This window comes from Phocoena sinus, chromosome 19, assembly GCF_008692025.1.
Source record: "Phocoena sinus isolate mPhoSin1 chromosome 19, mPhoSin1.pri, whole genome shotgun sequence".
Taxonomy (NCBI): Eukaryota; Metazoa; Chordata; class Mammalia; order Artiodactyla; family Phocoenidae; genus Phocoena; species Phocoena sinus.
Genome location: NC_045781.1, coordinates 53,949,688 through 53,973,999, shown reverse-complemented (window position 1 = coordinate 53,973,999; position 24,312 = coordinate 53,949,688). Strand labels below are relative to the sequence as shown.

The 24,312-nt window shown below is 43.8% G+C and overlaps 1 protein-coding gene across 2 annotated transcripts in view; it reads right to left on the bottom strand.

Moving 5' to 3' along the window:
- The window catches only part of CDH13 (cadherin 13), a 1,030,265-nt gene that overhangs the window by 482,065 nt on the left and 523,888 nt on the right, over nt 1–24,312 (bottom strand). For both annotated transcript variants that reach the window (XM_032613947.1, XM_032613948.1), the window contains exon 5: nt 359–511. In XM_032613947.1, coding sequence (XP_032469838.1) covers nt 359–511 — 153 coding nt within the window. The remainder of the gene's footprint in view (nt 1–358; nt 512–24,312) is intronic.

The following is a 24,312-nucleotide window of genomic DNA, read 5'->3' as shown; positions in this document are numbered from 1 at the left end:
TGATCAGGTCCAAGGTTTTATACTTTTTACAGCTCTTCATTATCAAGCTGGTTTCTGGAAAGCCAATGTTAATGTAAGGTTTCTGACCTCCTCTGAGATCCCCCCAGGGTCCCTCTTCTTGGTTTTTAGTGCCCAAAGTCTCACGCAGACCTGGGGGGCTCTGTTGATGAGATAGGGGCCCCCACTGCTGCTGTGTCAGGGTTCAATGCCACTTGGCTTCCACAGAGACACACTTAAAGCCGCACAGCCCCGGGTTTGATGAAGCACAGAAATAATGAGCTCAGTGGGAGGGAAGCAGTCTTTGAAAGGCACATCTCTGCATGTGGGGTGGGCACTGGGTTGGGGGAGGAGTACTCACTTGATAGGTAGCGATCGTTTCTCTGTCCAAGTTCCGTGTCACGGAGACGCTACCTGTGTTCTCATTGATTCTGAAAATTCCTTTAGGCTCTTGATCCACTCCCTTTCCAGTGAGCCGGAACTTGGACCCTTCCGGTCTGTCACTGTCGACTACCTGGTCAGAGAAACAGAGCGACATTTAAGACTCTAGCTGGAAAACACAGAGAAAGCACAGTACAAACACACCTCAGTGACCAATCCACTAATCACAAATGCCAATGCAGAGGTGTTCGATGAACTTGACTAAAGCAGCATCACCAAAAATAGCATCATTATTTAACACCTTTCATCCTAATATGCAAATCTTTGTGGCTTTCAGCCGGGGAAGCTTACCAGCCCTGGGGTGACGTATATTGATGAATCTAAGAGGGAAGTAACTTCATGAAGTTCAAGGTTGGACATTTATATTATTTTTAACTCCCAAGAAACAGGCTTTTTTTCTGCAAGTAAGACCAAATAAGCAATGGAAAACATTTGACAGTCCTATACTGGGCAGGCATTAATCAGGGTTCTAGGTATCTACATGTATGTAGTCATCAACAGCACCACCTATGCCCTTGTTGCTACCAGGTACTAGGCATGGTGCTGAGAAGGAATTTTACACACACTTTAAAAAACTCTGACAACAATGCTGGGGGCAGGGAACATTATTATTCATACTTAATGAATGAAATCAATGAGACTCAGGGAGATTACACAAGCTTGCCACGGTCACAGTTACTAAAGAAACAAGGATGGGATTCAGCAGCCATCTTCCATCTCCTTAGGGGCACTGCTATGCAACACCGTCATTGCTGCATTCACTTTAAGGAATTCCCTATAGGTGGTCAGCCTTGATCTGACATTTAAAGAATAAATTCAAAAGGTAAAGATATAGGAAGGCAGTTCCAGGCAGAGGGAACAGCATAGACAGGCAGCAGGCAGGTTAGAGAGCCTCGAAAATTCCAGAATGGTTTGAGGAGCGGTGAGGTCGAGAGGTAATTAGGGGGCAAGTTTTGATGTCATCTGAAAGTATCCAACTAAAGAGAAAATCATAATTTGCAAAGGTTAGTTCTAGAGTTCCAACAAGCCTTCATGTATATTTAATATCACTTTATAATCAATACCTGAAGACATTAATTTGATTATAACACTATAAAGGTCACTAACACAATAGACATTGAGAACCACAGATAAAAGAAAGCTAATACTGATCTGGCTGTCATCAATTTACAAGTAAACAGGCACCTATTGGAAAACAGTCAACTGAGCCTGGAGGATTTAGGTGGCTGAACCAGAAATGTGCCTTCTGGTGGAATCAGGAAGAGGTGTGGTGGTGGCATTTCTGTGGGCGCCATGCCTGCAATTCTGACGTGTGCCACCAGGTGGCAGTGGTGCCTAAGGCAGCGTGAGCCTCATGGCAAGCCTCCTCTGCCAGGACCAGTGGAGTAAGAGCATGACGCAGTCCATAGGGCAGTACAGTTTTTTTCCGATTTAAAATATTCTTTATTAAAATACACTGAGAATTTTGATTAAACACCAGTTACCTCTGTTTGCATTTTTTTTAATTAACAGAAAATATCATCCAAAGCAAGACTAAAAATAAGGTATGTGGTATCTTCTGATGAAAAGAATTTTTAGTCACTGCTTGACTCAACTGAATCCAACTGACATTAGCCCCACTGCTTGGAAGCTCCATGAGGTCAACAGCCTCAGCATATCGGGCTCACCGCTGAGTCCCATGACTAGCAAAGTGCCCGGCATACTGCAGGGAACAACGCCAATATCTGTTTAACGAGGACCTCCACTGATTAGACAAACATATGTCTCAATCCTAGCTTGGCCGAGGATCAGTCCTGTGACCTTGAATGTGATTCTTTGCCTCTTTGGCTCTCGATTTCCTTATCTATAAAATAGGGATAATGACACTTATTTCCCAGGGTTGCTGAGAGTTTGTTGAGATACTGTGTGCAAAGTACACTTCCTGGCACATAGAAGGGGCTCAATAAATCAGAGCTGACAATTAGAATACTAAGATAAGAATGATAATAATAACAAAGTCATGCCATTGTTGTTAATGGGTAAGACTGACACCTCCAAGCATAAAACACATCTTAGCCACAATACAAAAAAATCCCTTTCTAAGGGAACACATTTCCTTTTCAGAAACAAAACTCACAAAAGTCTCTGGTTTCAGGACAGAAGTGATCTGGAAACACACTGTGGGAAGGGGCATCTGAACCAGCCGTGTTCCTCTTTGTCTCTTTCACATTTACCATCGCTCCCCTCTTGCTCTTACCACTTCAGCTCAAAAATGGATTAAAACCTCTTCCTTTTGCTCCCCTACACACACCCGTGGGACAAGTCCTCTCCAAAGGCCATATTAACTAAAGGGAAATGAACATGGGAAACCTACAAAGGCTATGGAACTGTCCTGCTTCCTAAGAGTGGACTTCTGACCACACCCACTAGAAAGGACCTGTCAGGAGAAGGCTTCTGTGATCTGTTCTCCTTTCTTGACCCTTCCCTGCTCTGAAAGGGTTGGGAGCACAGCACCCCAGACCTTCTGTAAGAAACACAGTGGGAGACAGTCCTGACAGCTCTCTTGAGGCAAACACTGCCATCCTCCCATTCCTCTACCTGCCATTCAACATGCAAAGCTGAATTGTAGACTCAGAAATCCTCCCAGGGCAACTTTTCCTCCTGCTGTAAAGATCAGGTCTGTGTCATTTCCCTTCTCTCTCTTAGAGATCTTGAACCATGTGACCTCATGGAAGCAGGGTCTTGGAGAGAACCCTGTTTAATTAGTGCTGGCTGCTGGATTTAAATGAGTGATTCTCTGCGGAAGGAGCAAGACCTCTGCTCAGCAGTGCACAAGTCTTCTCTCTCTCTCAACATTTTTTTTAAAAATTTATTTTATTTATTTATTTTTGTCTGCGTTGGGTCTTCGTTGCTGCATGTGGGCTTTCTCTAGTTGCAGCGAGCGGGGGCTACTCTTTCTTGCGGTGCGCAGGCTTCTCACTGCAGTGGCTTCTCCTGTTGTGGAGCACGGGCTCCAGGTGCGCAGGCTTCAGGAGTTGTGGCACACGAGCTTCAGTAGTTGTGGCTCACGGGCTCTAGAGCGCAGGCTCAGTAGTTGTGGTGCACGGGCTTAGTTGCTCCATGGCATGTGGGATCTTCCCGGACCAGGTCTCAAACCCGTGTCCCCTGCATCGGCAGGCGGATTCTTAACCACTGCGCCACCAGGGAAGTCCAACGTTTTGTTTTTAAAGGTCTGGCTTTGAACACATCAGTTGAACCTGCCTCCTGGTCCTCAGCGCCGTATCTGCTTTGAAGGAGCGCTCATAGCCACACCAGGCACGGTGCCCCCAGACTGATGAGCCGTACAGGGCTGCCAGCACAGGGAAGTGAAGGGCCTCATTCTCCCTGCAACAACTGGTCTCAAGATATGGTTCCCTGGACCAGCTTGGGCATCACATGGGAGCTCTTCAGAAATGCAGATTCTCAGTCTCCACCCAGACCCCCTGGATCAGAAATGCTGGTGGTGGGGCCTAGCAATCTGTGCTTTAATAGGCCCCGTGGATGATTCTATGCACACGCGGGACTGAGGACCACCGATTTAGATGGATTTCAGCACCATCCACGCTCATTATGATTGGTGATGGTTTCCACCGTGACTGTTGGGAGACTTTGGCTGGAAAAAGGGCTGCGTCTGTTTGCTACCTCCCTTCCAGACCTATTTTATTTTATTTTATTTTTTTTTTTTTTTAAACATCTTTATTGGGGTATAATTGCTTTACAATGGTGTGTTAGTTTCTGCTTTACAACAAAGTGAATCAGCTATACATATACATATGTTCCCATATGTCTTCCCTCTTGCTCCAGACCTATTTTAAATGTGTAACACTATTAGGAACTCTTAAAAGCCTGTTTTCTAGAACGTCAGTAAAGCAGAGTTGGTATTTCTCCAAGTCCCACATTTCCGTGTGTATCAAAGGAACCCCAGGGCAGGGAGGAACCTTGGAGAAGAAAGCATGGGAGTAGGGGTCATTCTCCACGGGAAAGATGGGAGTCTTGGCTCAATTTAGATTCAGAAATTACCTAACAGCTCTCCGGCTTCTTGGTCCCCAGGTGGGGCTTCAGAGGGACCCCGGTCCACTCCAGCCTCACTGAGCTGGAGAAATAGGAGGTATGCAATGACTGCAAAGGAGGCCTCAGCCACACATCAAAGCTGTTCCACGCAAGTCAGGTGGGTTTCCAGATGACCTTTATTATACTACATTAAACTCCTAAGATTTGTCCAAATGCTGCTCTATGGCTGTGGCCCCAAGGCTATCATCCTTTTCTTGTCATTTAATGTGATGGAATGTAAGAAATCCAGTGCACTCCTGCCCAGAACAAATCCTGTCATGAGTCTCTGCTCCTGTAGCAGCTGTTAACACACATTATACCACATAGCAGGGCTTCACAACTAGCTGGTCTTTCCTATTATTCTTTGTAATTCAACACTTCTTTTCATAGTGGGATTTTTCTTCCTTATCCTCTGAGTCGGAATGAAAAAAAATAGCTAATGATGAGAAACAACTTGGACGCCGGGTGCCGACACTCTGGGGAGGGCATGTAAATAGCACACAGGAGTCCTGCTGCATACCTGGGTAAAGTCACTTCCCAGGCAGCAATGGGGGTGACTGGAACATCAATTGTGTCGGTGGCATGGCTCAGGTAGGACCAGAGTCCTCTGCACCCAGCAAGGGGCAGGAAATACAGAGGCTTGGAGCATGAAGGGATGCTTGGTCTGAGTTTCAAAGGGTGTTTTCACTGCCTACTTCCTCCAGAGTGTGGTGTATTACAGACAAAGCCAGGGCCCCCCCTTGAATCCCGTTCCCACCTCCATTCTCTGCTGCAAGTAGCCAACAATACCAAGTTGCATTGTGTTTTAAAGGTATTCTATGAATTTATATACATATATACATACTCACAGAATATATAGCAATTTTGAATGTTTTTACATTTTTATAAATAGGACCGTTTTGTATAAATTATTCTATAATTTTTCTATTCAATGTGGTTGGAGGTTATATATATAGTATGTAATATTTTAACATATATTATATTTATGTAATATAAATATATTTTATATCTCATAGACAGATAGATAGATACAGACTTTGGGGATAGGAGTAACTTTCCATTTATAGAAACACTGCCTAGATAGTATAAAGTTCCCATATACCTTTCATCCAATTTTCCCTAATATTAACATCTTTTATAACCATGGAACATTGGTCACAACTGAGAAATTAACATTGATGCGTGACTACTAACTAGCTAACCTCCAGATTCTATGTATTCAGGTTTCACCAATTTTTCTACTTCTATTATTTTTCTGATCCAAAATCCAGTCCAGAACCCCACATTACCTTTAGTCAGTGTGGTATTTTTTTTAACATTTTTATTGGAGTATAATTGCTTTACAATGGTGTGTTAGTTTCTGCTTTATAACAAAGTGTATCAGTTATACATATACATATGTCCCCATATCTCTTCCCTCTTGCGTCTCCCTCCCTCCCACCCTCCCTATCCCACCCCTCTAGGTGGTCACAGAGCACCGAGCGAGCTGATCTCCCTGTGCTACGCGGCTGCTTCTCACTAGCTATCTATTTTACGTTTGGTAGTGTATATATGTCCATGCCACTCTCTCACTTCGTCCCAGCTTACCCTTCCCCCTCCCCGTATCTTCAAGTCCATTCTCTAGTAGGTCTGTGTCTTTATTCAGTCAGTGTGGTTTTTAATTGCCCATTACGGTGCTTCCCTGTAGGTTCAGACATTTCCTTAATTGTGCTGACATCATTTTTTTCCCCCTATGGAAAATGTATTCGATACATCAAAATGCCACAGTCGCCAAGTTCTGTATATTCTCTTTACTGTAAGAACTTGTAGCTCTTTCCTCTGCCAATCTCCAGTACCTGTAATTTAACTCAGATCTCCACTAGAGATTTTTGACTGTTCTGTTGTCAGGGCCAAGAACACACACAACACTCACAGTAAGTTTTCAGCAAATATTTGCATACCCAGTAAGTAAACGAACGTTACAGTGGTCTCTTAACTGGCCTCCATGTTTCTGATTCTCTCTTGTCCCTTCGTGTCCTAATTGCAACCAGAACGGTCATTCCAAAATGCAAACACAAATCTGGCCGAAACTGTTCTCAGGTTAAAACTTTCAATGTTTCCCCATTGCTCCCAGATGAAATTCCCCCAGGGCCCTCCTTGATGGGCCTCCACCTGCTTCTCCAGTTCTATCTCTTGCCACCATGAGCCATGGGCCTCCTGGACTTTGCCCACTTTCTCTGGACCTAGGTCAGCTGGACTCCTATCCCCCCGTCCTGTCTGCTAGAGCCCCTCCTGGTCTTCCTGGACTCGGCACCAGGGATACTGCCTACTCACTGGAGCTTCTGCTGACCCTCTGCCCTGCTCCAGGGAGATAACCGCATCATCTGCGTCTAGCCCTGCTCACCACTGAGGTCTTAAGGCACAGAGAGCGGATGGCCTCTTTGTTGGGGGTGGTAATTGTCCCTTGGGCTATTTATTTCTTATTCTTTTAACATTTCCTGAGTTTGGAACATATAAGACACCCGACTGAAGCTTTGAAAAAAAGTGCTACTTTGTTTGCATGTTTTTATAAGATCATAAAATGCTTCAGAAACTCACAAATTAAAGTCTGTTGTACTTTTTTTTTTTTAATGTGGTCACTTTACCTATGTAACCTCAGTATCTTCTCATTTCTCTTTTTACAAATCCCCGAAGTTACCTTCCCAGGCAGTGGTAATGCCCAGGAGTCATGAAGGGGCCTAGAACGCTTTCCCATCCTTATAATTTGCAAAGGTTCCCTTGTGTGAAGACCCTCTGTCTAAGCAAACACTGGGCTCGCTGCACAAAGCAGCTCCAACACAAATACTCCAGCACTTCAGCCCTGTCATAGCCAACTAAATTAATGCTCTAATTCTACCTATTTAGAAAATCAGGAGATACTTATTTTCAAAGAATTTTAAAAGATTCTACGTATATAAGCAATATGATCGAAAGGATGAAAAACTAGAAAATAATCAGCCCCTGCCCCCACACATTTCCAAAGGGAATAAATCACATGTGAATAGTATAGGTCTTTGGGGGATGGAGGTAGGGGTGATATTTTTTCCTTCACTCTAGAATATTTTTGGTTTCAGAAAATGAGCCTATATTACTTACTATACAGTTAAAAATCAACAAAAAACTCAAAAACAAAAACTTTTTTAAAACATGTAAGAGTAATTACTGGAGCTTGGTGTATATGCCAATTTAGAAGTTGTTTTCTACTTCATGTTAAATAGGAAAAAAACCCACTTATTGCCTTTACCTATAGTTATTAGAAGGCATTACTTTTTATCGGTAGGTTGGTTCTCTAAGGTGATTTGTAAGCAGTAATTAATTCTCATCTGTGGTTTAGTCTCTCTTTTTTTTTTTTTGCAGTACGCGGACCTCTCACTGTTGTGGCCTCTCCCGTTGCAGAGCACAGGCTCCGGACGCGCAGGCTCAGCGGCCATGGCTCACGGGCCCAGCCGCTCCGCGGCATGTGGGATCTTCCTGGACCGGGGCACGAACCCGTGTCCCCTGCATCGGCAGGTGGCCTCTCAACCACTGCGCCACCAGGGAAGCCCTGTGGTTTAGACTTTGACATGCCTTTGAACTTGAAGACACTTAGCCATTCAGCAGTCTGGGCAGCTGTTACATCCATGCCCGTCTCTCACCCTCATGCTGCTCAACAACTTTCAACCATTAGGTTACAAATTAACAGGGGGATTAAGGAAAACCCAGTGCCAAGAGTTCCAAAATACCTGGTGGAGAAGCACAGAACCAACACTCTGGCAATCCACAGGAGGATGCTGGCTAGAGACCAACTGCACAGACCAGGGGTTCTCATACCAGCAGGGCTGGCTGTGTTCACCCCCGAATGCAAAGGGTCTCCATCCTCCCATGGAGGGTGCTAAGGTTAAGGGCAGGATGGAGCACTTGGAAGGAAAATCAAACTCCAGTAACACATGATGAGGGGAAATCTGAATACACTACACTTACCCTTCATCAATCAGCACTATCACTGCACCACCAGCTTTGTTTCCCTTCTTTTATAAGAAAGGCACTTAAGATTATGCCTAAGCACAGCTTAAGCTGAGTTCCATAGGATTCAGTGTTTAATTGCTAGGGGTTTTTTGCATGATGTTCTGATAGTTATAATTTTGTGGTTACTTTCTGTAGGCTATAGAGTTTTTTTTAATGAGAGTATTTCTTAATTTACAAGTACTTCTAACATTTTAATTACTTATTTCCAACTTTGTCATAGAATAATGTGGCTTATGAAATTTCTACTCTTGCGAGTTTTTTAAAAGTTTCTTCACGGCCAAGTGCAATATCATCTTTACTAAATGATCCATTGACACATGGAAAGAATGAGTATTCTGTGGCATTATTCACAATAGCCAAAAAGTGTAAGGACCCCAAGTGTCCAACAATGGATACATGGATGAACAAAATGTGGTATAGGCATAAAATGGAATATTATTATTCAGCCTTAAAAGTGAAGGAAATTCTAACACATGCCACCATATGGATGAAGACATCATGTTAAGTGAAATAAGCCAGCCGCAAAAGGACAAATATGTATATTTAAATACACATATTTACATACATAATTGGCACAATGCTGCTCTCACTGAGGGAACTCGGTTTATATTTGTTAGTGTATTCCAAACTGATACCACCATTCACTCAGCCTGATGGTCTGTTTCTCTCCCATGATTCTAATAAGATGTTTCCTTCTTGAGTATAATTTCCTCTAATATATTATCTCCCTCTACCTTCTTCTCTTCTATTCAATATATTTACTGACCATTCACACACACACGAGTTCCAGAGTGTTCAAGGGCCCGCAGTTCAGTATACTCTATGAAACCCACATTACGCAACATGGGAGATGTGCTGAAAGAGGCCACAGCAGACCAGAGAAAGAAGTCAGCTTTGGGTCATTCATTCATTGTGCCTTACTTGTCTGGACCCAAAGTCCATTCACTGCCCATCAGTATCACACTTCTGCATCTCTTTATTGTCCAAGAGAATAACTGGGATTCTTATGTATCACTTCCTGAGTTTCTGGTTTCTTAATGCAGACTGTGAGTTTCACCCTCCTGCTCATCGGGCCCCTTGACTTTGCCTCTTGTGTTTCTACCAAAAATCAAGATGGTCCCTTGAAACCCATAGTGAAAAGTCTAGATTTTCTATACCTGTTGCCTCTTCCACTTATGAATCAGATGTATGGTAGTGGGAAGTAGTCACTGAGGCTGTTCTTTAATATTCTGGCTCCTCTTCTTCTGGTCACATAGTATGACGATACTTCCCCAGTCACCTGAAGTTGGCTGTGGCCATATGACTTGCTTTAGCCAATGAAGTGTGAGTGAAAGTGACATGTGTAACTTCAGCTAATTTTGAGTAAAAGCTTTAAGAGCTATGACGTGCTTAGCCAGGTTCTTTTTGCCCTCTGCAAGGTGACGAGCTATGTTCCAAATAGTGGTGACTTCAACAACCTAGATCCCAAAGAAAGAAAAATGACAAGGTGCAGAGCCCCCACCTAATCCCCTCAATGGACATGGAGCTTGGTTAAAACTTTTTTTTTTTTTTCACTTTGATCAACTGAAATGGGAGTTGCTTATTACCACCGCTGAACCTAACCTATCCTGACTAACGCACAGAGTGCCTAGGACAACAGGGTTTGCAGCCTGGAGCTCACTAACAGTGTGGACATACTGGGAGTCATGTGGCCTCTCTGAGCCTCAGTCCCATCCTCTGCCAAACGAGGGAAATAATGCCTATCCTAAAACGGTTACTGTGGATAAGTGAGCTGAGAGATACCTAATGCATCAGTACATAAACCTGCTCAATAATGTAAGGCAATTGTTATTTTTATGATTATTAAACGGTGGTGATGATGATGACTATGACAGAGGCTACCATTTACTGAAAAATAAGACTCTGCCACACACTATTCTAAGCATCTTACATACATAAATTCATTTAATCCTTACCACAACTCTATGGGGTAGGTACTGATGTTAATCCCCACTTTACAAAGAAAGAAACTGAGTCACAAACACCTTACCAAAGTCAGCTAGATAATGGCCTTGCATTTGAATCCAAGTATCCAGAGCCCATGGCCTTAGCCCCCACTCCACATGGCCAACTGATCAAAGTCCGCTGGGTTGTGTAGGAGTGCCCCAGGAGTAGAATCAACAAGGCACTGGAACCTGGCACTGTTGAAAGTGTTCCTGGTCTGGACTCCTGCTGACACACCCACCCTGTGAAGACTAGGAGCAGAGATACTCATCCTAGGCAGAGCCCAGATTAAGGACTTCCAAGTCTCAATTTCCAGATTTATATGTACCCAAGGGGTCACCCATTTCCTCTGTACATCAAATTCCCAGCAGGAACATCTTTACCTTCTCACATTCTCTGAGCTTTGTCATAGCAACGGTGCAATCTGGGGGGTTTTGCATGCCTTCAGCCATGTAAAAGGATAATAAATTAATCATGCCCTTGGGCACTGTTGAAATACACATACTTAATCTCTTATTAACTTGCCGAACTTTCCTTCCTTGCCACTGCTCTGCTCCTCTCCCTTCCATCAGTTCAGATTTTTATGGTTCTCAAAGAAACCAAATATTTATGCACTCATCTGAACCACAGTGCAGACAAAGCAGTGTAAGAAAATCAGCATTATGAACCTGGAGCTATTCCCATTTGGAAGTAATAAACATGAACAATTGAACAATTTCTCCCTGAAAATGTGTGTTGGCTGCCCTTTCACTGAGGATTTCAATGCTTATTCTTGTTATTCTTATAATTCAGGACAAATTTTAATGTTAAGTCTGACGCTTGGAAACACAAGCAAACATAAATACAATTTCAATCATTTTCAACTGAAAGCCTGACATTCTATTCTGCTTTGCATGTGCTTCGGTTAGAACCTGTGTGGGGCTTTGAAGTGCCTCATCCCCCGAAGCACCTACTCTCTCTCACAATCGGATCACACCTGAATAAAACCTTTCAAGGGCCCCCCTACACCATCACTTTCAGGGAAAATTCATGCTCCCTGAGAAACGCATTCAAGGCTCTTTATAACCTGCCTTTGCCTTCAGCCTCAAATGTCGCTGAGTCCACACACATCCCCCAAGCCTGTTGTGCTGTCATTTCCCCCAAAGTGCCATGCTTGGGTCTACCGCTGTTCCAGCCCTGGGCTTACCTACTTCTGACCCATAGGCTCTTATACAAAAGCAGAGCCTGGCCAATCTGATCACCTCTTTGTGGATCCTGGGATTGGGACAGGAAGAGACTGGCTCAGTTGGCTGAAGGCTGTGGACCCTTAAAGTCTTATCAGCTTGAAAGCTGAGTCTACCATCTTGGGGAGACCCAGTTGGGCCGTAAGTGCAGACCTTGACAAAAAAAACAGTCTACTTGGAAAATTTAAAAAGAGAGTAATGAATACTTGTGTGTATGTGAAGCCACAGCAGGCTCCAGCATGACATGTTACCACCCTGCATCTGATAAATGATCCACTGCAACATGACTGAATCTTACGCCTCAGACTTGGTCTCCACATTACACTCTTAGACCAAAATATCACAGTCCCCTTTCCCAGTGGTGTCTGGTGAATGGCTTTAATTCACCAGGATCCTACTAAATGGATACCTGTATGGCTCATTTCATCACTGTCTCTCAATTTTTAATTACATTGATCTCTTCAGAAAGGACTTCCCTGACCACCTTATTAAAAAAAAAATTCTCCCCTCCCAACATCATCCTCTATAACCATTTTGTTTTTCTTCACGGAATCATCACCTGACATAGTTATCTGGGGTTTTTTTTTTGTTTTTTGGTTTTTTTTTGCGGTACGCGGGCCTCTCACTGTTGTGGCCTCTCCCGTTGTGGAGCACAGGATCCGGACGCGCAGGCTCAGCGGCCATGGCTCACGGGCCCAGCCGCTCCGCGGCATGTGGGATCCTCCCGGACCAGGGCGCTAACCCGGGTCCCCTGCATCGGCAGGCGGACTCTCAACCACTGCGCCAACAGGGAAGCCTAGTTATCTGTTTTTTCTCTTTCTTTACCATTAAAATAGATGCCCCAAGGTATCAAGGACTTTTGTTTGTTGCTGTGAACAGTGCATGGTGAACAAGAGACATTTCAATACTTTGCAATAAATAAAGAAGTTATGTAAAGGGACGCTGAAATGAGAGACTGTGTGGTCAGAGAGAAAAGAAAATTATAATAGTTCATAAAGCAGTGAACTTGCACAGCTACTTTGGTTTCAAAATGGCTTATCAATTTCTGGTAAGGACCATCTCTGCTTCTTGGGCTTGACTGAGGTCTGAGGGGTGCTCTGGTATCCTCCGAATAGTGTCACCTCCTAATTAAATGATCCCCATGAGACATCCATATTTAAGAATAGAGCAGCACGCTCCCTGAAAGTTAAGAGGCCCGTGGAGGCGATGGAATCAACGTAGGTCAACATCTTTCTTCTTCTGAAGCTTCCGGCTGCCTAAACTATGGATTTTCCAAGAGAAGCCCAACAAGAGAGGATCATACAAACTGAGTCAATGAAGGCTTTGGCAAAGCATTTCAGAAGAGGCACAATAAATGGAAAGATCTTGGTGGGGGCTGTGTATGGGCTTCAGGCTCCTCTCAAGTCATGATAACAAATGCTCTAAACAGCCATGGGTCAACACAACTGCCCAATTACTGCCCTGTGGGTGAAAATTCCTAAACAGATCATGTCGTGTGCAGTGTCCTATCCCAGGGATACGTGTGAGGTAGGGACCCATGAGGAAGCATGTATTTGAGAGAGAAGCCAGGTGGTCTGTTCTACAGAAGAGGAACACAGTGGAGCCCCTGAAGTGACTGGAAATGTAGAAAGACAGTGGCAGGAGGCACAGTTTTGAGCATCACCCAAATACCCGCAGAAGAGATTGGTTTCATTCTGTTCTTTTGAAAAAGCTAAGATACAGAACAGACAGAGTTCAGCTCAAATGACAGAAAACGTGCAGTTCAGCTCAAATGAAGGAAAACGTGCAGAGGTTAAAGAGCTTTAGCTGATGGCACGGGCAGACTGGTGATGGAGAAGGCTGCCACTGCATGTCCAAGCTCACACCGCAGCTGGGAAAGAAGGTAGAGAGGTGATCAGTATCAGACAGACTCTGAGGCTGTTTCTTACTCCCAGCTGCTGTGATGACTTGAGTCGGAACTTGGAGCAGCTCTGAGCATGTGGGGGCCGGCACTCTGTAAGGCAGGAGAGGGATGAAGCGCTATCTGGGGAACTCTGTTTACACCCGGCTCAGCCACTTTCTACCCACTGGCTGGACAAGGATTCTCTTTCATTCCCTGGGCCTCCATTTCTCTAGGTGCTGCGCACTTATCTATCATTCCTCCCTCTGCGGTGCAATGGTTTAGAAAATGGCTTCTGGGTCAGTTTGAACTCTGGCTCTAATGTGTCCTTGGATTTTGACCTTGAGCAAATCTTTTCACCCATCTAAGCGTCAGTTCCCTCTTCAGCTAAGTGAGGACGATAGACCCAGGCCCCTGAGGTTCTGGTGAGTAGAGAGTACTGACTGGCACACAGTAGGCACTCAATCGATGTCAACCATTATCATCTGAATACATCTAACCACAACACCAGGTCAATATCAGGATGACTTTTAATAATTATAGAATTATAAAATCAATGACTAATTTTAATAATTAAGAGGATTTTTAAAACCTTCCAGCTGTACCCCAGGTAATAACTACGTTCACTGAGGTCTTGTAAATGTCAGGTACCATGCTAGAGCTTTTTGTGCACTCTACCAGGGAGGTAACTATTATTTCTATTTTAAAGATGGGGAAAGGGAGACTCAGTGAGGTGAAGTCCACTGTCCAACAAGGTTACACAGCTGGCTTGGGGACAGGACGGGACATGGCAACTTCTGAGCCCAGCGGAGTTATTCCAGAACTGCGGGTGTTGGTCTGACACCGACTCCTGGCTGCTCGGTTTCTCATGGCTCAGCCAGATGCCTCCATAAGGAGCAAGGCTGGTTGTTCCAAGGCTGGGACTGGATTATGAAAGGCCTTCTTTGGAGGGCTTCTGTTCAACAGACCAGCCTGCTCAGACCCCACGCCACGTGACACAGTGGGTGCTCCCTGTTACAGGGCCCAGGGCCCCGGCCCATATGTGCAGACGCACATGCTACACAATGGAAAGTCAATGTCCGCACAGTCCTGGGGCTTTCTGACTTGAAGCCAAACAAATTTCCCCAGGCTCATTTGTCAGCTGCCTTAACCCCCCTCCCTCCCAGCCTAGCTCATCCCTCTTTCCACGTTCCTTAGTTGTTATAAGCTTTATCACAGAAGTAAACCAAAATGTTCTCAAGAGGAGAAGAAGAGATAAAAGCAAAAAATGCAACATCCCCAAGAGAGGAATATTTTTTATAGTTCCACAACTCTAGCAACTCTTTCTTAAAAAAAAATCCATTATTTAATTTTCTTACCATGGAGGTGCTAGTCATGAATAATGGCTCCTCTTCTACCTTCTAGTATTTCTAAAATATTAATACTGGTTGGATACCTCCCCTAAGGGGAAGCAGGAGGTGAATCTATAGGCTCCTAAGCCCTGTTCCCATACTATGCATTTATGCAATTACTACCAATCATATGCTCTGGGCTTTTCAAATTATGTCTGCATCAAAGGATGGAGGCCACACAGTGGGGTGGAAAGGGTAAAACGTGTTGCTAAATACTCACTCTCTCATTATTTTCTTCATCTAAGTCTTTACTCTTTTATTATCCATCAAGATGCACCTTCTGTCTCTACACCAGACTTGGGCTATGAATCATAAGTAGAAACTACGGTGAGGCATCCAACTTCATAGCTGCCCCCCACCCCACTCCATCCAGGTCAAACGTCCATCAAGGCTAACAAGAGTTCACTACATCTTTAGCTGCAAATTGTCAATGTGAAGCTTTGCACACTGAGTCCCAACCTATTTATTCTTGAGGTCAAAATTTTATGTCTGTGCGTGTGGTGTATGCATGCAGTGTGTGTATGTGGGACTGATCTTATCTTTATACTCAGGGTTTACGGGAAGAAGGAATAAGGAGACTGTTTCAGAATACACTAAAAACAGTACTGTAAATTGTTGTACTTGGCAATGAACTTTTTTTTTCAATGAAAATCAGGTCTGTTTTATTCCTCTTTGTAAAACTAACACATGCACACTACGAAAAAGCTGGAAAGAAAAACCAAGGTAAAAGGTAGAAAAACAGATATTCGATGATGACGTCCCCCTCAATAGTTACAATTATTTTAACATATCAATTACTCCCTTCCAGTCTTTTAAATGCATACAACTGCATAAATATATTTTACCTAAATATTTTTTACTTTGGGATAGTTGTAGATTCACATGCAGTTGCAAGAAATACCCTTTACCCTGTTGCCCCCAGTGGTACCATTTCATAAAACTATAGTACAAGAGCACAATCAGGATATTGACATTGATGCGATTCAGTGATCTTATTAGAGCTCCGTTTTATTTGTAGTCATTTGTGTGGGTGTGTTCATTTAGTTCTATGTCATTCTGTCACATGTGTAGGTTTGTGCATCCATCACCACCATTAAGCTACAAAACTGTCCATCACTGCAGGGACCCCCGTTGATGTTTTATAACTATGTCCTCCTCTCCCCCATATACCGTCTCTCCCCCACGTCCCTAGATCCTGCAACCACTAATCTGTTCTCTGTTTCTGTAATTTTGTCATTTACAAAATATCATATAAATGAATTCACTCTCTATGTAATGTCTGGGATTGATCTTTTTCACTCAGCACGACTCTCTGGAGATTCTTCCAAGTTGTTGTTGTGTATCAGTAATTCATTAATTTTATTGCTGAGCAGGCGTTCCGTGGATCAACATATGGACCATAGTTTAACCATTCACCTGTTGAAGGACGGCTGGGTTCTTTGCAGTTTCTGGCAGTTATGAACAAAGCTGCTACGAGCTGCTATAAACATGTGTGGACAGGTTTTTATATGAACCTAAGTATTCATTTCTCTGGATAAATGTCCAGGAGTGCAACTGTTGTGTCCTATGGTAATCGCATGTTTTACAACAAACTGCCAAGCTGGTTTCCAGTGTGGCTGTACCATTTCACATCCCCACCAGCAGTGTCTGAATGTTCGTTTCTTGCATCCTCACCAGAAAGTGTTGTAGTTACTTTTATTTTTTAATCCATTCTAGAAGATGTGTACTGATAGCTCATTGCAGTTTTAACTTGCATTTCCCTCATGGTTAATGAGGTAGACTATCCTTCCACGTGCCTATGTGCCATCTGTATATCCTCTTTGATAAAATGTCTGTTCATGTCTTTTGCCCATTTTCTAATTAGGATGATTGGGAATTTTGCTGTTGAATTTTGAGAGTCCTTTATATATTCTAGATGCTAATCTTTTGTCAGATATGCAGTTTGTAAATATTTTCTTTTAGTTTATAGCTTATCTTTTCATAGGCCAAAAGTTTTAAATTTTGATAAGGTTCAATTTGTCAGATTTTCCTTTTAGGAATCTTGCCCTTTGTGTCAAGTCTACGAACTCTTTGCCTGGCCCTGAGTCCCTAAGATTTCCTCCTAGTTTTTTCCTGAAGATTTAATAGTTTTACACTTTACATTTACATCCATGATCCCTTTACAGTTAACTTTTATATAAGGCATGAGGCTTAAATTGAGGTTCATCTTTTGCCTACAGATGTCTAATAGCACCAGCACCATTTGCTGAAGGAGCTAACTTTCCTCCACTGAATTGCTTTTGAATCTTTAGTGAGAATCGGTGGGGAAAACCAGGTGAAATCTCATTCCTGGTTCTCTATTCTGTTCCATCAACCTTTGTGTCTTTTTCTCTGCTGTACCATATTGTCTTGATTACTATGGCTACATAGTCTTAACAACGGGTAGAGTGATTCCTCCCACTTTACTCATCTTTTTCAAGATTGCTTAGCTCTCCTGGGGCCTGTGCCTTTCCACATAAATTTCAGAATAAGCTTGTCTCTGCCTATAGAAAACCTTGCTGGGGTTTTTTTTATACCAACTGCATTAAAACATAAATATATCTTTATTTTTTTAACATATGATACCATGAGCATTTTCCCTGTTATTACTAACTCCTTTTTAATGGCTACCCAATATCTTAAAATACATACATCATTTAACAACCAATTCAGTAATAATGGACATTTGATTCTTTTCAGTTTTGAATAATGTGAATGAAGCTACCAAGAATATCTTGCAAAAGAAGAAAATTCTCTGCATTTTTGAGTATTTCCTTAGGATAGATTCCCAGAAGTGGCATTACTCAAATAAAGAGGAAGAATATCTTATAGTTATTTCTATTTGGCTATTCTTTCACATATGTTTACCTATATGTGTAAAACATTACCATTAGTTTTAAAATTTCATTTCATTATGAGTTTGAATGTCAAGGTAGGAAAGATACCCATCAATGAGAAAAAGGGACGTTGTAGAATTGGCAAATAATGTAGCAATCATGCCTCCCAGAATGATGCTGATTGTATTACCACCTGGCCCAACTCTTCAAAGTGGTGCCACACACCTGCTCTCAGGTAATCCCCTCAACATCCAGCAAAGGCAGGTAAGGAAAATCAATTCCTGTTTCACCTACTTTAGGACAGCTATTTGCTACTAAAATGTTTTTTAGAGTCTCTTTTCATCCTTAAGAAAAAAGATTCAGTTAAGTCACTTTCTTTTTACCCATGAAAAGGGAAAGGGACAAATTGACCAGCCTAATCTATCTCCTTATTGTTTTGGCCATGAAAATGGCTGTTACAGGAGATGCCCTGAATGGGAGGTGAGAAACATCTGCCTGGTAGAGTAACCCATGACACCTCGGCAGGGCTGACACAGTTCCATTTATGCTTTTATCCTTCCTAATCGGGTTTTCTCCTTTTGCTCTAATGGAAGTAGAGGTTCCATGGAGAGACAGGAAAACCATGTGTTTTTTCTTTTTATGCAGTCACTTTGTTTTTAAAACTGTGCTGGATCTGCACTGCTAACAGCAAGCATGATCAGCCTCGCACTGTGAGTCTTAAGAGCCCAGGTTCTCCTTCTGAGGACTCAGGACAGAGATGACTCCTGAGGCCATGTCAGGATGCACTTAAATCCTTACGTGTATCCTGCATGGATGCAGAAGAAAAGAAAGCCCAAGGCCACCCTGGGCTTTCTTTGAAAAACCAGTCTTCAAACACGCAAATGTTGGGATCAGGTGTCCTTGAGGATTGTAATGCGGAGAATCCCTCAAACTATAAACACTGGGATGCAGGGGAAAAAAGTCCCATGTGTGAATGGCAGCTTTTCTAATGGAAATATTCAATGTTCCCTCTCCTCTGTGGCGGCGGGGCAAGGAGGAGGAGAAGTTGATATTAGTTAAGTGTCTGCTTTTGAACAGGCACCTTAGCAAGGGCTTCTCTTACATATGAATTTTCATAATCTAAAGAGGCATCATTAGCTCCATTTCATAGAGTACACAGTGGAACTAAAAAGCTGGAGCAAAGTTTCCAAGAAAAGCTGTCAATCAACGTGAGGCTGGTCTGATGCCAGGTTGAGTTCTTTTTTCTACCACTCCTTGATGAAGATGCAGAGGGAGACAGAAAAGAAGGCAGTGATTTGAGTGAGAAGAGCAGATACAGCAATAAATCAATGAACTGACAAAATAGGTGCCCTCAAGTTCTCTGCTTTTGAACGTCGCTCTTGCAGAAATGAATGGAATTCAGAGGTTGTGGGAAAGGGTCTCAAGGAGACCCACCTTGCTTCCACTGAGGATGTAGTCTCCTACTATCCATCCTGCAGAGAATTGGGGTCTCCTCCAAAAGAATAGAGCCCCCCTTCTCCAGTGGAGAAGAGGGAAATACAAACAATCCTTGTCCTGTACCCAGGCAGCAGGGTCAGAGTGCACAACTGGCATGCAGAGCTGGGGTTCAAGTTCTCGCTCAGCCATTTAATTATCTGTGTGTCAGAGAACATGCTACAAAATCTCTCTAGCCCTCAGCTCTCTCCACTGTAAAATGGGGATAATCCCCACCTGGAGGTTTGCTTCAAAGATGAAAATGAGATAATGCAGGTAAAGAGCTGGCACCTGGGTTGACTCAACATCGCTTAGTAAGGTAGCTACTATCACGGCTACGCGGCTGCCTTTCCTCAAGCATAGCTTCCACAATTGCCTGTGTGTTGACAGTTCTCCAGTTCACAGTGCCGCCCATCAGGGCAGAAGCACGTGCACTCACTAGGTGGTCCAGGTGACTAGGTATGTGCCCTCCAACACATACACCCCCCATGGATGCCTCCATTTTGGCCAAATCTCCCTCTACAAAGCCCAAGTACATAGTTCCATTCTTTAAGAGAAGTGGTTTCTGTGTTCTTTGTGAAGACACAGGTACCATTTAAACTCTGCACAGAAAATCAGACCTTCATCTTTTAGATGCATTGTTTCCTCTGTGTTTAATGCAATTCTCACCTTGCCCACTCACTGCGCACTGGCAGGGCAACAGTGCCTTGGTGTACACATCTGGGGCCACCCAGAAATGAAAATTCCATCAGCCTCTCGGAATTTACTGCCTTGGGGACTGCTCAGGTGACACACCAGGCAAATACCCACTGAGGAACGCACTTCAAGCTCCCTGCTAAAGGCAGCAACGCAGAGCAGCCATATCTATGTCCACGCAATTACCCAGGGAAACTCGGGTCCTACCAGGGCCCTCTTCTGCATTTCTTCTTTGGCTACGGTTCTGGGGAAATAATTTGCTCAGAGCACGCTGTCCTTTTTATGCGGAGAGAGGGATGGGAATCGCACAAAGCACCATAAGCAAGATTTCACCTTGTTTTAACGGCCAGAAAGGTCAAGAAGGCACCGAGCAATAATCTTCTAAAGGCCACAGCTCCAAACAGCCTGAGGAAGAAGACCGTGTCTTGCCTATTTTCCCCACATTCTCCACGGAGTTGAACCCACAAACCAGCCCTGGCATGTGACTGGCACTTAGTGGTTCCCCGTTGGATACTGTGAGTGTGTGGAGGAGGAACACTGCATATACAGAAGCAGCTTCCGACCTGCGTTTACAAAGTGTTTCCAAAGGTTCGGGAGCAAGAGGAAGGGCTCTCGCCTGGGCGCGTACCGTGCCAGGTGCTGAAAATAATACAATAGCGACCAAGGTGTCAGTACTGGTTGGTGTCGGGCTCAATGCTTTAGGTGCCTTTACCATCTCTTTTGACTATCACATTAATCCAATATGCTTTTCTGTCTCTTTTTGTCATCAAATAAACTCCACGAGGTAGGTGGCTTTATTATCCCCATTTTACAGAATGGGAAACTGAGGCACAAGATGGTTAAGAATTTTTGCCAAGCTCCTGTAAGTATGTATCAGCAGCAGCCTAGATGAAATAAACACTTTTTATTACAAGCTTATGCCCCAGCAGTGCTAAATACTTAACATGTGTTACCTCATGTGACCCTCCCCAAACTTTTATGAGGTAGACACATTATCTCCATCTTACAGGCCAAAAAAACTGAGGCTTAGGTTAAGAAACTTACCCTGAGGCTCACTTAAGCCTTTCTGCCCATTAAATTGTGGCTCTGAATCACTGTGTTAAGCAATCAGATCGATAATCTGCAACGAGATTAACCGCATAAGGACAGTCCTCCCCATACCTGCCCTTGAGGTGACCAAAATGAGCAGACTAAGAAACGGCCAGCACACTTGTTTCAGCAAGCTTAGTAATTACGTGGTAACAAAAGGGGATTCAATCAATTGCTTAGCAATTAGCCATTATGAGAAGATGGGAAAAAAATCCAATTGACTATCTGGTAGAGCAGGAAGCATTTTAAATGTCACCACAGTGAGAGAAATATGTGAAGATTTGTCTTCATAATGGTTAACTAATTGCAATCTTCAAATTTTATTGCCTTGGAAAAATAACTCAATTCAAGAGACGGAGTGTTAACACTTGGGGCTATTTCTCCTTTGTCTTAGTTAGCATCAAAGGGAGACATGTGAAATGATCAATCCCTATAATCTAAGAAGACCCCCCCTAATGAACAGCCTCCTTGAGGCACAGTGAACACTCTAGTCATCCTTTTATCATCTAGAAGTACTTAGTACCATGTGGGGACATGTGGTCAAAACATGCTGGCTAAATTGAATTAAAATTGAAAAGAAATGCTGGGATCCGTCCCCCAACCCTGAGATCCCTTTAAGTGAAATTCTTGAGCTGTATATGCAATTTGACTTTGGTATAAGTATAGTGAAGGAGGGTAGTGGTAGATTTCTTTAGCTAGCAGGCTCTCCAGCCCCTTCTGGGATTAGCCCTCCCACCTGCCCCATGACACGCAGCTAGTGCCACAATCATCCTGTCATGACAGGCTTCCACTCCCACTCCCGTTCCCACGGGGATGTGCTTCTGGCCAAACCAAACCTGTTTCTCTGGCCTCGTATTTCTCTGGCCATAGAGAGATGGCTTCAGGATTGGGCATTTGCTCAAACTTGGACCAAATTGTATTCTCCCTAGGGCTTTTCTGCTAGAGCTGCCTTTGAGTGATGCTAGAGGAAGGCTCTTTGTGCTGTTTGGAGGAAGTCTACGTACAGAAGGAGAGAAAGAGGCCAATGTGCAAAGGAGGAGCAGGAAAAGCAGTTCTTTGAATCTGGGATCCATCTGTTCTAAAGCCAGATGCACCCTTGGCTTTCCTGGTTTGGGGAGTCAATAAATGCCCTTCTACTTCAGGTATGTGAATGAGTTTCTGCCACATACAAGCTCCAAGTCCTGACTAATAGAATCCCTTTCCGACTACTACAGTTACTTTTGCCTCAGTTTGTTAATATTGGGGCAATCAGCAAAAGAAAGAACTAGAGGTTGAGAATGGGGTGAGGGGGTATGCTGTGGAGGGGGGTTAAACCTTTGAGATGAGGCTCTGGGGAATCCCAGAGAAGCTGGGCACAAGGCAACCCTGCTCAGAAGAAATGACTGCATGCGAGGAGCTGGAGGCATGGGCTTGCAGCGGACTGTCTGGGATGCTGCAAGGACACGGGAAGGAATCCACAGAACCCTAAGCCAGAAAGGGGCCCCAAATCAGGGTGGGAGACACAGACAGACAAGAAACCTTTTACATTATCTGTCACAAAGCAAGAAATGAATTTATTTGGTTGAAACAGAGAACTGACTTCCTTTCTAAAGATTCTATCCAACACAGCTAATGAAAATGCAAAATGCACTGTGCTGTATTACTAAGGCAAGGTGAGGAGATGCCAATGAACTTCTATCACTGACAGCCCATCAGTACAGCGGAAGTTAAAAATACGGGTTCACCAACGGCCTCGCTCCACCTTCTCCCCATCCCGAGGTCTTGGTCAGCGATGAGCAAACCCATTTTGACAAACAACGGAAAGAAAAGAAGGTAGAATGTCAAGCAGCTGAAGGAGGCACAGTCAACTGTAATAATTGTTTGTAAAATTTTATGGTTGGTCATTAATCTTAATCTCCTCAATTTCTAAAAAGAAAGATCCATGGTCTTTTTAAACAGACAAAATTCGAGTTTACAGGAAATTTAATAATATTCATACTGATGCAAAAGAAATTCCAAAAGTCTTAAATTTTCTGCAGACTTTGGAGTGGATGCGGCCTGTTATAGTAGAAAAAGGTCAGGGGTGAGGGTCAGATGCATGTCCAAAGCCTGACACGGGGCCTTAAGCAAGTAAAGGCATCTCTCCGAGCTTTCATTTCCTCATCTAGGAGATGGGGATGATGCCGGCTTCTTTGCAAAACCACCACAAGGACTGACTAGGGAAGAATGTAGGAAAGTCCATGGAGGCACACAGCCTGGCAGGCAGAGCTGCAATCATCACTCCAGAACATTCTCCAAACATACCCATAATCTGATCGCCATCACTCCTCTCACCTCCCGCAACCATGGCTCTGGGTTCAGCTCCTGTATGTTCTAGAACCTGAGTGATTGCAACTGCTCCCCGCCTGCCTACCTCGTCTCCCTCTCCCCACAGCCTATCCTCCATCCGTCAGAGAATAAATTATGCTCATGAAATAGCAGGTTACAATGTTTGTTTAAAATCACCACCTCCCCATCCATCCTCCTCCTTCCCTGGGGACACCTGCCTGCTTCGATGGGCATCGTTCTCCAGCTCACGGTCCCCATCAAAACTCATCCTCCTGTTGCCCCACTCTTTCGAGTCAAGCTTTCGATTTTCCCAGGTTACAATGAACTCATCTGATACAACTTGAGCACCAAGAAATTTAACTTTTTCTCACCCAGAACTGGGTGGTTCTCAAGCCTGACCATATACTACAATCTTCTACACAGGTGGGTTACTAGGGCTGCAGTGGGGCTTGAGTGCCAGGATTTTTCTAGGGTCTGGGTGATTCTAATGTGCTATCAGATTCAGAATCACTGTTGTTAACCCTGCCAGGAAAAGTATTTAGCTGTAAATGGCGCCTCTTGGAGATAAGACACCTTAACACAGAACCTTTTCTAAAGGTTCTAAATTTGAAGGCGTCATGGGGGCAGCTTAGACTTGTGCTTCATTCAAATATCCACCAAATTGTGCTTGTCCAGATACCATTATGCAGAAGCAGCTGCGAAGGCAAAAGGTGGATCAATCACAGACACGCTGGTGTTGGCAGAGTCTACCTTGATGTCAAGGGGTCCATGTGAGCCTCTGCTGAGCTCTGCATCCACACTGACCACCCAGAAGAGCAGTGAGCAAACAGCTGGGCTCACAGTGGATGTTCAAGGTAAACCTGGAAGCATATTTCACCCGCTTGCCC